This window comes from Sylvia atricapilla, chromosome 14 (genome assembly GCF_009819655.1).
Source record: "Sylvia atricapilla isolate bSylAtr1 chromosome 14, bSylAtr1.pri, whole genome shotgun sequence".
Lineage (NCBI taxonomy): Eukaryota > Metazoa > Chordata > Aves > Passeriformes > Sylviidae > Sylvia > Sylvia atricapilla.
In genome coordinates, this window is record NC_089153.1 from 3,936,803 (window position 1) to 3,952,669 (window position 15,867).

A 15,867-nucleotide genomic window follows, 5' to 3' on the forward strand; every position below is an offset into this window, starting at 1 on the left:
CAGAGATTTATTTTTCCTCATCTCTAAGCTAGGATTTAATTTTAATAGATGGTCTTGCTAAGAAGCCAAGGTGCCAACACCTTTTTTTGGGCAGAGCAAACAGAAATAATGAGGGTAGATACATGGTAGGGAATTGCAATCCTAGCAGGAAACTAACAAAAGCAGAACCACGGGCAAACCTGATCAATGAGAGTGCCAGAGCAAAGTAATTTGTTATGCCTCTGATATTGAGAGTTTGCATCACCTGAGCAGTCTTATAGTCTCTTATTTTTATGGTTAGTCACTGCAATACAGAGTGTGTGGGAGCAGCAGAACATATCTAACAACACACACAGAGAAAAGGTGATGATTAGAACCATTACAACCCACACCTCCACTGTATTTTCTATATTAGTGCCATTGGGTTTAATAGCAGCTACAGGACTGTGCTGCTGGAGCTGTTCACAAAAGCTCCTTAGACCATGGGCAGTAGTGTCATTTCTGTTCTAGTCCTGCCCTGAAATGCCACCAAAGGTGAAGCAGGTAATTGTCTTTTTAGTTCTGTAGAGCTGAGGGACAGACCCAGCATTTGGTAGATGCTGAACCATCACACAATCAAAAGAACTCCCAAGATATTTGAAGAGATATCTCAAATCTTGACAACATCATTCTGCTATGTTTTATCAATAAATTCTTTCCCCATATTAGTTAACACAAAGCCATTGAGCTGAATGTTCCATTCCAGCTTTCCAGACCTGCATCTGCTGATCTGTTGTGTGGTTCCTGGACAAAGACTCTCCCAACTATGGCTGCAACATTATAATATTAAGGCAAGAGTCTGGGAAGCTGGAGGGACTGGAATCAAATTTTCCATTTAGATTATTATCAGTTTTCAAGGCATGTTCATTAAGAAGGAAAAAAAAAAAAAAAAAGGTAAATTGTTCTGCTCAGTTTTTGTTTTAAAGGAAGCTGCTAATATTTTATACTTTAAAACAAGATTTCCTAGACTGCAGAGCTCAGTGTCAGGAATTCAGTAATGGAGAGGATTTTTTTTCTTAAGTGTTTTCCTTAAAAGAAAAATGTCTTTCTTATATTTAGAAAATATGTAAATAAAGCATTTAGTACTAGATTAAGGCCATTTGTCCTTTTTCAAACGGCATTGTAGTCACATAAGGTAAAAGTATCTTTTATTTGATCTCCTCTTGGTACAAGGTCTTGATCTCCAAGAACTGTTAAATACGACAAACCTTAAAATATTTTAGAAATATTTAGCAAACTATTACAAATCACTGATATATATTAAAAAAAAAAAGTTACAACCGAACAAGAGGAGAATAAATATCATTCATATGTTGATTCTGAATGAATAAGACAGTAGAGAAGGAGGAAATTTGAAATACAGGAGCAGTAGTGGAGCTCCCTTACCCCTTCCAGATCATCACAAAAGTCACAGGCTGCCTGTGCTGCAATTAGAGAGTTCCAGGACATTAGGTCAGCCCGAGCAGGTTGTGCAGCTCAAGGCACAGATGCTCTGGAGGAACAGAGCATCCGAGCATGAAAAGAGGAAACCAGGAATGTGGTCCCAGGGATTTGGGAGAAGACAGAAAAAGGAACTTGCACTCGGCTGGATTGAAGAGCACTGTGCAGGATTCCCCAGCAGTGTGTGGGGAGCAGGTTCTGTGGAGGAAAAGGGGAATATCAATGTGCAGGATGTGGGCATGGGCCGGCAGAGGGGTTTGGGCTGCTCAGGCACTGTCAGCAGCTGGAAAAACCCAAATGTGGCCCTTGTTCAGATGATTTCCCTGCTGCTGGCTCCAAGCCCTGCAGCAGTGGTGTCCCCACAGGTTTGGGCACAGCAGTGCTCCCAGAGAAGCTAACAGGGAAACAGCCTGATGTGCAAACCTGGGTGATATCCTGGGGACATGCAAAGGCCATGGGAATAAACCTTGTTAATCTGCTAACAGAAATCTTAATTACTGCAGCAGAAATAGCTCTGAGAATGCTGGGATTTTCTGGAAGCTCCTCACAAAACAAGTGACATCAGGATTACGAACATCTCTATCAACGTATGAAACTTATTTTTTTAAAAAAGGGAAGTATGTTCCCCCTGAATTAGGTCAATTCTTGTTATACAAGGATACACATGCCCTCAGGCTGCCAGTTAGACATTCCTGCCTCATAACTCTTCCTCTGGACTTAGGGGAATAACGAAGCAATCTTGACAGATTACACATGGCAACATCTCTCTGGGTTCTATCAATTTTTTTAAAGCGTTCAGTTGTCGGTTTGGTTTTTCTGTTTATTTCTTTTTTTAATTTTACAGGACAAACCAACCAACCACCCAATAAAACCTGAATCAGACATCTAATTTTATGCAGCTAACACATTATATGATAACTCTAACCCAAACCTCTCTTACAGCTGCTGGGTTGTCTGCCTGGCTCAGCTTTGTGGCAAGGTACTAATTTGGTTTTTTGCTTAACTTTTTTCTGGAAAACATTGGAAAAACTGCATGCCCGGTCATGTTTGAAGTGAGACACAACCACACCTACATGCTCCATGTTTTACTTGCCTTCATAATGACACATTTCAGGTTTAAATTTCAGTATTTTGCCTGAATCACACTGCTACTTATCCAAATTAAACCTGAAGCTATTCCCAGGGAGACCTTTTACATTGAAATTGTTCTTTAAAAAAAAAAAAAACCAAAAACCAACACTACAGTTTTCTGAAAATAACTTCATTGCAGGGCCATTAAGGCAACACAGTGATCATACAGAATAACGAAGGAAGGAAGGAACTTCTGTGAAATTGCTGATATTTCACTAACAGGCCCTGGGAGATCATCCCAGGGGTACAAAAAAGAAGAAAGGTCATCTTTGTTCTTGAGACTGGGCAGGCCATATTCCATATTATGTAACTGCTTCAGAGACTGCTCTTTCCTTCTCCAACTGGAGATGATACAATCACATAAAATACTCAATTACTTGGGCCATTCTGCATTCTTATGTTTAGACGAGGGAAAGTAAGTTTAAGAAAGTAAGACGAAAGAAAGACAGAAAGTACAGGGAAAGTGAGTTTAAGCCAATATTCTTCTGCTTATGCAATTAACTTACATATTACTTTCAAAGTACTTCACATATTTCAAAACATACGAGGAACTGAAGTTTCTATTAATTTGTGCAGAATGCTGCATGTCTTCTCTCTCCTGTCCTCTTTGGAATGAATTGCCCTCACTTGCGGAAAAATAATTCGAGTATACAAAAATTTCTTGAAGATATTTATCTCCATGTAGCCTTTTAGTTAGGCTGATTGCAGTTCCCAAATAGAACTTCTGGATTTCTTCAAACTGCCAGCATTAGTAAAGACTGAATAACAAAATCCCCAACCCTGAGTGACAAGCAGGTGCCCCACAGCTCAGGACACTTCAGATTTATTAGATGTATCATCAATTATTATCTTCTCTGACTATCTAAATATAAATTTGTAAGCTAAAAATAAAGTTTGAACTTATACAAGGTATAAAATCAGTTACAAGGTACCAACATTGAGAAATACCTGAAATGGGAAAGGCAAAGAAACAAACAGGGCTTTTGTTTTGACAAAACAAAAAGAAAGTTTTTGTTGACATCACTGGGACATGAGCTTGTGTTGCCCAGAGAAGATGCTCATTTCTCCAGCAAGGTTCAGAGCCCTTGGAGTGTCCAGAGATGTTCATCTTCCCCTTAGTCACCATCAGTAGGTCATCAAAGGGTCACCTCCCTCCCTCTGTGGTGCCATCTTAGAAACTCAGCAAGGTGGAGAGTGAAATGTTTATCTACACTTTCATGATTTATTTTTGTAAGCCACGATTGCCCTTGGCTCTTTGGACATGTTTCAGGACAGACCAGACACAAGATGCATGATTCTAAATGTGCCCAGAAGGACATAAATATATCTATGTGATACTTTAGTGTGTTACCAGATCACTCTCTCTCCCCATCTCAACACAAAATGAAGTGTCATCCTCTCACTTTTTCTGCCATGGGATTGAATTCCTTTCAAATATCATCATTATTATCTCACTGCATGGACTAGTTCCTCCTCCTAAGACCAGAGTTTCACAGAATTTCCTTCATCCCCATTTCTGTAGGAGTCATCTCTGTGCCAAAGACCCCCAGCTGTTGAATCTCAGCCCTTAATTTGGGGCATTGTGGCTTCTCCAAAAATAACCTCAAACTACAGAGGCTCAATTTCTCCACACGGAGAATTTATAGATTTAAGGAATTATTCACATTAATATTTCTTGAATATTAAGAAATATCAAATACTATCAAGATTAAGAGCTGAATATAGAGAAACAATTAGTTACAAGGTCGATAGAAAAATTGTAAATTCATCTTTTTGGTTTTAAGGGTTTTTTTAACGTCACCTAAGCCCTTCAGTCATTGGGGTATTTCTGTTCCAGCCAAGTGTCCAGTCCCTTTGTAACTCAGAATGTTTCCGACTCCATGAGAAACTAAACAAGCTTTTTTTTCTTTTAAATACCAGGAGAAAAAGTTGCTTGACATTTTTTTGAACGTTCCTTATTCCAGTATCTGTTAGCACTGAGACAATTTTAGCTTTCATAATCTGCCCCAAGCCAGCAGTAACCAGCAAAAAAAAAGGTAAAAATAAAAGAATATTATTTGAATAAAATGTGAAGAACAAATTACCCAGTTGTTTATCTTACTCCAGTGGGACAAGTTTTGACTGAATTTTTATTCTATTGCTTTAAAGAAAAACCAGTATCTAGCCATAAATATTTTAATAATATAAAATAATGCTACACATGGTAATAATGCTGTAACTTAGAATGGGTGTGTCTGTCAAAGCATGAGCTGCAGAGAAACTTTCATTTTCCTGGTGCTGCTTACATAGGGAGTGGTGCAAAGCTTGGAGAGCAATTGGAAGGCTAGGTTATTTTTCAGGCTATAAATAATTAACTGTAGTGGGATTCTTTTAAATCCTCTTCTCACAAAAAGCAAGGCTTCTCGAAAACAAGTTCTCTCTACCTTTGGAGAAGGTAGTCAGGCAATAATGATGCTACAATTCAAATTTAAAGGCACCTGCCCTGCATAATAATAATAATCTGTGCAACTCACAAACAACATTAAGCTGCAGATTGTTCAAATATACAGGGCAGAAGTGGTGCATAAATTGACAGAATAAATTCACAGAGAATTATGGATAAGTTGCTGAAGCAGAAATAAAACACAACTCTAAAAACTACCTTTACTGTGCTCATAAAAGAGAATCAACCTGCTGCCTTTCTCCTGGATTTAAAGAGAACTATTGCACAACAGGCCAGACACAAGTAAAACATTCCTGAGTCGTCTCTTCCCATTATTCTATTGCAACACAAAGGAACTGAGTTGTTAAATAGACAGTTATGATAGCAAGAGCTGTGTTCTTAACAAATACTTGTAAGTCTTATAAATCTGAACTTTGAATTTCCTTAATGCCTTCACTATTGATGATATGAAATACATATTTTGCAACTGCAAAGTCAGAAGAAGAGAACAAACGTTCAAAGATTTATCACTCAATTCTCCTCTATTTAATTGTAACCCCTCAAATACATGTGACTGAACTCTCCAACATCAGCAGGCTGCTGTATTTTGATATGAAATTACTTATAGCAGAGACTCAAAATAAACAGAGCTTTCTCTCTTGCTCTACTCCTCCCTAATCCCCCTCCAGAAAGGATAATTCTGGCTCCTGGCAGGTTGAGGATAGGATGGAACAGAACTCACACAAGAACCTGAACTACCAACCTTATTGCCAATGATATCCCAGCTCCACTTTGCAAATATTCAAAGAGGAGATGTGCCAAGGCATCAGTGACTGAGCAGACTACAGAGTGATAAACCTGTGAAAAGCTTCCTCTGACACTGCAAAGAGCCATAACTGCTCAGAGATTTTCTCACAGGAGTCCCCAGCTCCTTGGATCCCAACCTCCATTTCTCCTCCACCTGTAGCTTTTTGTGCCAGAATCTGGGAGCCTGTGGGAAGTGTCAGTCTCTGCAGACACCCTGCCAAAGCCAATAAGCACAATTTCAGTCTCCCCTGCACTTACTGTCAGCCAGTAGCTGCTAACCCAGTCTGAGCTGCCATAATTCAATTCCCTCACACCAAAAATGTTTTTCAAGCCCAGCATCCGGGCAGAGGCAGAGCCAGGTGCCTTCAGCTGAGCACACAAAATACATCTCTGGAGGATGAATATGAAATATTACTCACATTGCTGATGTCATTCACTGCTCTGGAGGAGCACAGGCAAAAAGCCTCAGGGTGGAATTTTGAATTCCAGCCCTGTTACCACCATGAGTTGGCCCAATATTCCCACCCAGGTTCCAGTGGTTCCACAGGGAACAGGAGCCATGGGACAATGTGTTTCACTGAGAGCTGGTCTCTTCCCTCACTGCCCCCCCCGAACACCCAGGTTTGTGACACAAGGGAGAGTAACAGTTGGCTCCTTACATTCACTGAAACTCCAACATACTGAAGTGGCAAAAAAAACTTCTGGAGGTCCTAAAGAATCCTAAGTGAACACCCAGTGCTTACAAGGTGCTCTGCACAGCAGAGTGCTGAACACTTCTGGATGCAGCTTTGTCGTGTCATTCTTGAGCTGAAGGGATACATTTATTGGAAAAAAGCCCCCAGAAGCCAACTGAAAGCTAAGGGGCTGCAGCAAGCACACTCAGAACTTGCTTTTTAGAATTGAATAAATACTGTAATGATGAAAACAGCTCCAGTGTTGAAGTCACTGTCTTTAGCAAGCCTTTTATACTGGTTTTAAATGAAGCAGCAGTATCTCAACAGGAGAAAGGAGCTGGGCAGTGGCAACCTGTCACACAGGAACCATGAAAATGCAGCTTTTAAATTTGCTACTTGGGAAAAAATAGTAATATTTTTTTTGCTGTTTTAACAGGTGTAGTCAATATAATAGACGACCAAAGAGAAAGTTCAAAAGGTCACTTTTAATGAGTTAATCTGTCTCTAACCAAGTACTGAGGCCTGCAAAGCAGCCCAAGGTGCAAACCTCTCTATGCACAGATTACCTACACGTCTACCTATAGCTCTGTGAACATTTTATTAAGCCTGAATATAAACCTACAATAATCTGAAGTGTAAAATGTGTGCACGCTTTGATACAAACATCAAGTGCTTAGCAATATTTTTTCAACTGATAAGATTTATCCAAGGAAAAGCACTGAAATTTGGTGCTGTGAAGAAGCTCTTTGGCCACTTTCCAGCTCACCAGCCTGTCACATTGGATAACTTCCCTCTCCCTGTAGGCATTCAAGCAGTTCTTCAAGAGAAATTTCTCAGTTTTAAGTACACTCATCTTTGCAAACTAACACTGAAAAAAAATCCAACCTGTGTCTGTATATAAATATGTGACTGAAATGCTTCTCTCTTAAGTGAATAAGTTGTATCTTACCTCCTCACACTGAACCTTGCATGAACAATTTCTAGCATATGTTCCAGAAGAAATACTGAGATAAAAATATTTTCTAATCCATGAAGACTTTTTTTTTTTTTTCTGAAAGAGCAAATGGAATCTATCATCTTTTCAAAGGAAAAGAACTTTCATTTTTTGTTGAAGTAGAATAAAGGAATTTCAAGTACCATGGTTCTGAAAGTTATTTCAGAAATAAGATCATCATGGTTTTATCTCTTAGTGCATCTTCAGCACTTCATGTGGAATGGCATTGCATCATCTCAATCAAATTATAGGCAAACCACACTCAACTTTCATCCCTAAAACTTGCTTAGCTAAGTCCATTTTCTGCTGCAGTAAATATCACATCATCTTGTCTACCCAGTCTCACCAACTTGAAATAATTTTCAGCTCTTGCTGTAAAATTATTCAGAGACAAAATCCTGTAATCTCTTCCATCAATGAATGTTCCCTTTCTGAGGACAGTAGCTTCCATCCTACCCTGTATCCCTCATCTCTGTTAGATCCTCTTCTCCAGTGACCTTGCTCCCACCTGGAGGAGGCTTACAAAACCCACCAGCAGGATTTGTAAAAAAGTTCTTGCCTTCTTCAGTTCAGCTCAAGCAAAGTCCCTCAGCATTACCAAACCATTGCTGTAGGGGAAAACTGAGCACATCCAGGAACATCCAGAGAGCTCCTCTGTGGCCACGCACACCAACAGTAACAGAGAGTCTGTGCATGGTCCAATTAGAGCAAGAAATAGAAGAATATTACACTAGACAAGCTGTGCACTGGAGAAAACTCCAGGTACAAAACTATATTCCACAAATTACTCCATCTCTCATAATAAACACATTTACTTTCATAAATAGCTTTGTGCTTTATTCTGTGGGACCCAAAGCAATAAGGCTCCTTGTTGTGATCAACAGCAGGCCCCTGGACACAGAAGCCATTTAAAAATCTCTCTCAGCAGTTTCATCTTTCCTGTTCCCTGCCAGCTTTTCCTGTGTATCACAACAAGCTGCAAATTTGCACTTCTGGGGGACTGTTTCTACTTTATAGGCTCTGCATCTGTCACCCATTTTCATCTGAAAATATTCCCTTCAGAGGCCTGCTTGCATGCAGTTCCTCTGGAACTCTGAGCACATTCCCATCCATTTCCCTCTGCAAGAAAGGAGGACAGGAAAAAGAGGTAATTTTCAGCATCATCCAATTCCAATGGTTTCAAATCCATCTCTAGCTCTCCGTGCTCACTGGTGATGTATGTTCCACTGCAGTCTCCAGGGATTTCAGAACCATATCTAAACTTAATCTCAACTTCTCTCATTATTTTGAGGGAAAAAAAAAAAACCCAACATGACTTTTATGCAAAGAAGAGCTATGACTAAATTAGGCAGCTTGGCCAACAGCTATTGCTGAAATTTCTGCCGGAGACAGAAAATGGAGGGGAAGAAGCGCAACAACCAAACCAAACACACTCAAAGCCTTAATTTGGGCTTGTTAACTGAAAAAGGTGCATTTCAGATATTAAATTTTTGGTTTGAAAAATGAACCTTCCTGGAAGGGGATCTCTGCTGTGGCCAGGCTGTTTGCAGTCACTGACAAGCACACAGTTCACAACAGCCCCCACATGCAGCCTCTGATCCCAGACAGAGTTTAGGAACTCTGGAAAGATTTGCTACATGAAGGGGAAGTGAGAGTCACACAAATTTCTCAGAACCTGAGAATCTCCCACCTAGAAAACAGCTTCTTATAAACACAAACCATAATTAAATACAACAAGCTGCCTCTCCAAACTGGAAATGTCCATCAGATGTGCACCACAGCAAATCTGTATTCTACAGGACAAACCACAAATCAGACACGACAGAAAACTCACAAGTCTGAATACATTATCTTACAGTTTTTACAGCTGTCACCTGCCACAGGATCAGAACAGTTTTTGTTGGACAGGACCTTAAAGATCACCTTGTTCTAGCCCTCTCCCATAGAGTGAATTGGGAAATTTAAAGTGTGGATGCTCAAAAGTGAAAGGTAAATTACATTAATTATCTTCCTGTTGAAAGCCCCCACAAACGTTTGCCTATTGAAAAGGTTCTGTCCAAACATTTAGTTTCAAGAAATATTGTTTTTAAAACATGCACAAGGGAAAAACAAAATTCTAAAATACATGTCACACTTTTACTATAAGAAAAAAAACATTTAATTTTTGAACAAACTTGTCAGATGAAAAGTCAAGGTGTCCAATTGCAGCTGAAAGAGTTGGAAAACCATGTGAAATAAGTAACTTTTGCCACAAACTGCAGGAAACCCCCAGAACCACCACTCTCACACACCTGCACTCATTCAAAATCCCCACCGTCTGTTGCTGCATGGTTTTTCACTCCATGGAATTCCCTGTAATCTCCATTCATCCTTACCATCTGCACTTCTCTATCCACAGCTTCAGCCATTAAATTGAAATATGAATCAAACAAATATATTTGACTCTCTTGAAGAAACTGGGAAGGCAAAGGCAGGAAAGATGGAAGGAAAATGATATAAAAAATGCCTATGTCCTGTTGTCAAACTTCCTCTGCCTGGCAGTCTGACTGAGCTCTGTGTGCATTTCTGAGAGCTCAAACCCACAATCCCCAGGCTGCAGAAGCAGTTCTGTGGCTGTGTGAGGGGGAAAGCTTTGCACCTGGGTGTTTTCTAGGGGGTTCATTTGTTGCACCCTGGAGTACAATTGCAGTGGAGCAAGGATAAGTTTACACTGAAGAGTAACTACCACCACTAGGAATTGTGTGTGTAAAGCGTGCAGGGACCTAAAAAGTCAAGATTTTCTTGAACAGTATCAGCCGAGGCAAAGAGAAAAAAAATAAGCAATAACATCAGTCAGATTCACAGACTCCAGACGTTGGAAAGAGGAGCATGGACTGTGCACCATTTAAAAATCACATGAACCATCCGGCACCTCAGGGGCACTTACCCACCAGGGCAGGGGGAGACTGGAACAAACCCCAGAGCTCATGGAGCAGAGCAGTCGAGGCAGTGCCAGGGAAGGGATGGGCAGGAAGAGGCTGCAGAGCTGGATGTGAGGTCATGGAACATTAAACCCCAGTAAATTTCTTCTACTAACACTGTAACTCTTACTACAAGACGTGAATTTAAAACTGACTTAATCTTTTCTTCATGAGTGAAATAAGTTAAATTAATGAACTCAAAGCATTTCTATTAAATGGATCCTTAGGAATTTTCCTACTTCAGTCAATGTCAAATAATGAGTAAAACAAGAACTTTAAATTGCTGTGTCAGGAAAGAATGAAGAATTAGATGCTGGGCAAGGAAAAATGTTATTTAAACTTAGTAATTGGCAATGTTGCACTGATTTGTTAACTCAAGCACAGACACCTATAACTCATTGAAATTCGCCAGTCTGGGTTTTCAATCCAAATATTTGAACATTCCTAGCTATATTTTTTTTTCTTTCAGCTTGATTTAATATAAACAGCAGCACCAAAATGTTTATTACAATTTATAGTAAACCCAGAGTATTGGACGACAAGGTAGCTAAAAAATCAACAGAGTTAAAATAGCAATTTTCAAATTAAGAATGCAGGAATGTAGCTCAAATGCCTCTACAGCTGAAGGAGAGAGCTCTCAGAAAACCCTTAAGGGCTTTTTACTTTTATTTAAAACACAAAGGATTAGCTTTCTAAAGCTTCTTTTGGAATTTAATTGGGCAAGTAAGTATAACTTTTAAAGTAGTCCATCAGCCTGGAGCACAGCAGCTGTGATGGGGAGAATGCTACTGCAATATTTGGATAAATTCTCAAACAAAATCGTAAAAAGTCTCTGGTAATTAGTGGATGAAATGAGAACTCAGAACTTGGCACTGGAATGTTGTTTGCAGAAACTGTTGGACTTGTTTACTGTGATTCTTGTTCCCAGTGCACAATCAGCACAGATACTTCCATGACTTCATGCATATCACAAAAGTAAAATTTGGTATTAATGCACATATTTATTTCCTCAATATCTTACTTGACGTTTCTCTCTGCAGTGAAAGAACCCAGCACTCAATTTCTTCTAAAGCTTTATAATAGAGTAATATCACATTATTACTTTGCTTAAATTATATTACAGTACCTAAAGGTTACTTGATGCTACATAAGTTTGCTATATTCTGTAACAAGATCTTTCCCACTGCACCCATCTCCTCAATTCTTGTAAATTTAATATGGTAAAATCTGTGCAATGCTTAAATAATGGGTTCTGAGCTAATGGAAGTAGTAAGGCTAATGAAATGACCAGTGAATTAAAAGGGAACAGGATTAACAGTAAATTACCACTGTGCTGGGAATTTAGCTGCAGTCTTGTACTCAAATCTGAACATTTGAAAATTAACAACTTTAAAAAGAAAAAAAAAATATTCTGAGTTGTGTTCAAACCTCAACTTGCCTCCAAATTAAGAACTCACATTTGTATTGTTCAGTTTGGGATATTTCATCCATAACAGGATTTAACGGTCATTTTCAAATCTGACTGCTTAAGTTTTAAGATCTGCATTTGGGACCAGATTCAGGCTTAAAAAATATTGTACCTGTTGTATAAATATATATATATAACCATTTATTAAGCATTGTATTTCTTATAAAAAAAAAAACCAAATTTAAGCCACTTCAAAATTCTAAAGCATTTTTCAGTTTCTGTCCAAGTATCTCCTTGCCAAAGTTACAGAAGCAGTGATGATGGGAAGTTCCTAGGAGACAGCAGAAGAGAATCACACGGATTGCCAGTTTGCTCAGCTACAACTGTTGTCTTTTTATTTGCAGGAAACCCTTTCTGCTATTCTGCTTTTTCTGGTCGTTCAGCCTGGACCTCTGTCCTGTTTACAGAACTGAGGCAATCCTTTGGATATGATCTGCTTTGGGTTTGCAAGAACAGCAGCAGTAACTGCACATCAGTAACTTCTCACTGAATCCCACTGGATGCTGCATTTTGCCCTGGTCATAAGTGGTGACATTTTCCCCACCTGTTTGGGAAGATTGGTTTCAACTGCACATTAAAAAGATGGCTGAGGAAGAAAAACTATCTCTAAAGAAAGCAATTCAGTTGGGTATTAATGGGTATATTCTATCAGCACAACTATGCATCAGAAATGAAAATGCCCCCAAAAGTTATTATGATTGTTTAGACAACATGCAAATAAAACACATGTGACTGGTCCATCCAGAAAAAAAAAAAAAAAAAAAAGCTGGACCCCTAATGGAGAGCTGCTGCCAAATGAGAGCCACCAGGAAAGCCATAGACTCAACCTTACCTTTAATTAGTTAACTGAAATAGCCTGCTGCAATTTTGTAACACAAAGACCATGTTAGCTGCAGGTAAAAGGATTTCTGCATTCCCAAGCAACAAGAAATCTTTCCTTAAATTTTATATTTAATTTATCTTAGTTTTTGGTCTAATCAGCAATTAAATTTGAAAGAGGATCCCTAAAGAGAACATGCCAGTTGAAAATACACATAATAACAAGGAGAAGAATGATAAGCTCCAGGAGTAAGCTGTTAATTTGTGTCTTAGGAACAACATTAATACACAGGTCAAATGTCCAATGAAATGGGTCGCAAAGAAACCCGTTACTTACAGACTTTAAATTGTGATTCAATGGCCCAGCAAGACATGAAAATGCGACCAGTGCTGCTGAAAAGGAACAGCCTGGACTCGGCAGACTTCCTGAGGCACCCCCAGCACCGCAGGACCAAATCCCAGCAGGTGCGGTTCAAGGAGGATGGTGTCAGCACCAAGGCAGGGCTGGAGGCTGCCCGAGACACAGCACTCACAACTGGGAAAACAGAAAGTCTTAGGGATCACAGCTTTTTGCTAACTCAGTCTCCAACTTTTCCAAGGGCTCAGAAGGGGCTTCGGAATATTGCCATACAAACTTCTCCCAGCCTCAGGAAACACTTCCCGGTTTTCAAAAGGAAAAAGCTGACAGTAAGCAAATCGCTGACAGAAATGCCAGCGGAGCCTGCGAACTCTCCCCAGGTAAATGGCAATCTTTGTGAACCAGACGTTCTGTCCTCGGAGCTCTGCTACCTGAGGATAAGCAATCACCTGGAGGATGGATGCAGGAACAGGGAGGTGGGCTTGGGTCCAAGGTCGCCAAAAGCACAAAGCAATGGGCCGAGGTACTCGGGTGATTTCTCAGTGTCAGACAAGACAACTGCGTCCACACAGGTGCCTGAATACATTCATGTGACTTTTCCACAAGACAGAAACGTTCCCCTGGATGCCCCAGACACAACCACAGTTCTGAGTAATTCACTGCATTCTTCTGCCGTCATCAACAGCAACGAAAGTCACGAAAACAGCACACTGTCATCTGATTCTGAAAGAGCAGAGCCTTGCCTGAGCAGTTCTGCCAACTGCAGCGAATGTAACCCCCACTCTGCTGCTGGTGAAGTGCAGAAAAGAGGCTCTGAGCCGCCTGTAGCCAGTAAAGATGCCAGCAGTAAGGAAACTACTCCACTGTCACCCCCATCAAACCACAGCTCATCTCCTTGTTTCCTCAGAGACTGTCACCAGGCAGGAGAGCACCAGCCAGGTTCCAGCTGCGTGACAGTACCAAGTGGTGATGACCCAACAGTGTCACTGACCAGCAGTAATGCATCAAAACCATGTCTGCCATGCAGTGCTGAGCTCGAGAAAAATTCCACCCAGTCAGATGTTTCCCAGTGTAACAGCTGTTTAGAAGGATTTCACATAAAGTCTTGCCCGCCAAGGAATGAAATAAACCCGCAAAGCAACAAAGAGATTAACGAAATAAATCAAATTCACTTGGCACATGGCGAACTCTGTGCCCTACAAGGCAGGCTGCAGTCTGTAGAGGAATCCTTGCAGTCGAACCAGGAGAAGATTAAAGTCCTTTTGAATGTAATCCAAGACCTGGAAAAATCCAGAGCCCTCAGTGAAGGGTATGGTTCATTTTTAATATTAGCAATTCATCAGAAGTGTAAAGTAGATGTTAGCATTCTTTTAACCTTTCTGCTGAAAAACACAGCTCTTCTGATATTTAAAGATGAGTTTGCAAAAATGTGTCTTACACCCTTTTTGTGGTATTAGGGCCTCAGCAGAGAAGCAAGTCCCTTCATAGCTTGGCATTAGCTGACACTGCCTTTACAAAATCCAGTGCAAGACCCAGCTTAACAACTCCCCTTTTCATTTAGATTGAGGGTGTTCAGAGCACGGCAAGGTCAGATACACACAGAGTGCCAGACTGGGAGCTAAGGACAGAGCATGGGAAGGCTCTCAGCAAGAACTCTCTTCAGACTCTCAGGTTTCAGAGTGGCTTCCTTCTGCACCCCCATAAAACTGTTAAAGGCCCCTGTATTTATTGTTAGTGTGGTGCCACACGGTCTGTGCCCACACTGCAAGCAGTATTTATGCATTATTATGCATTATAAATAATAATAATACCATAAATGCAACTAACATCTCAAGATTAGACAAAGTTAAAATAGAATTTTAAATACTTATATGCTCAAAATAGGTTTTAGGATACCCTAACAGAGCTGTCCAAACTATCAACAGCATCTCTTACCTACAGTAATTGCCCTAGGACACCCTTTAAGTTGTTTTGTTGGAAAGTAATATACCCTTCAAACCATTTATCTTGGAAAAACTCAGAAATAAGTCAAGGGAATAAAGGTTCCATTTCATTTTCTAAAGAAAAAAGAACATAAAGAGACTATGCTACCATAAATTTAGTCTTTAGCACAGGCATCTCATGCATGTAGATAAATTAATTATGCATGCAAAGCTCCACTCTTAATTTTTAAATTAGATCATATGCATCAGTTATATTTACTATTACAATAATGACCAAATCAGGTAATATTCCACATTTCCACAAACTGGGCAAACAGCACAACAAGAAGGCTGCACTGAGGGTTTTGTGTAGGTGCTGCTGCAGAAAGAGCCCAGAGCACCACTCAGCATCAGGGCTTTGCACTTGTTCCCATGTGGGCAGAGCTCTCAGGATAGAACCAATGCAGGCCCTAACTTTATATACTGAAATTTTCTTACAATTTCTGAAGGAAAAAAAAATTAGAAAATCTTTTTTGAAGATTTTTTCTTTTTCCAAGTATTTTAGCTTTGAATTAAAGACAACTTGTATTTCTGTTGAATAACTTTCCAACTCACAATTCAAATAAGAATTTACACTCATTAAAAAATTTAAAGTCATATAAATCAAGTTAGCATGTGATTTTACTCCATACACATTACCTTTTTTTAATCTGGAAACGTTAATCAGTAATGTCCATTTGGCTGTTATCATGAAAATACTTTGATTATATTCCACTCTGCCCATATAAATTCTTGTTCTATATAACACTTTCCCCATCCAGTTCAGCTCCAGCTACCCTCCCTCAGAGGCTTGT

At 39.8% G+C, this 15,867-nt stretch overlaps 2 protein-coding genes across 3 annotated transcripts in view; one reads left to right on the plus strand and one right to left on the minus strand.

Moving 5' to 3' along the window:
* DOCK2 (dedicator of cytokinesis 2) overlaps nt 1–15,867 on the minus strand; it is a gene marked incomplete at its 5' end in the record, with an annotated part of 150,790 nt that overhangs the window by 68,095 nt on the left and 66,828 nt on the right. The window lies entirely within an intron of this gene.
* INSYN2B (inhibitory synaptic factor family member 2B) overlaps nt 1–15,867 on the plus strand; it is a 29,300-nt gene that overhangs the window by 6,926 nt on the left and 6,507 nt on the right. The window contains exon 2 of one of the 2 annotated variants that reach the window (XM_066328937.1): nt 12,259–14,400. In XM_066328937.1, the coding sequence (XP_066185034.1) occupies nt 13,031–14,400 (1,370 nt within the window). In that variant the 5' untranslated portion in view covers nt 12,259–13,030. Of the gene's footprint in view, nt 1–12,091; nt 14,401–15,867 lie in introns of those variants that run through there. The other variant, XM_066328938.1, reaches the window with a different exon arrangement.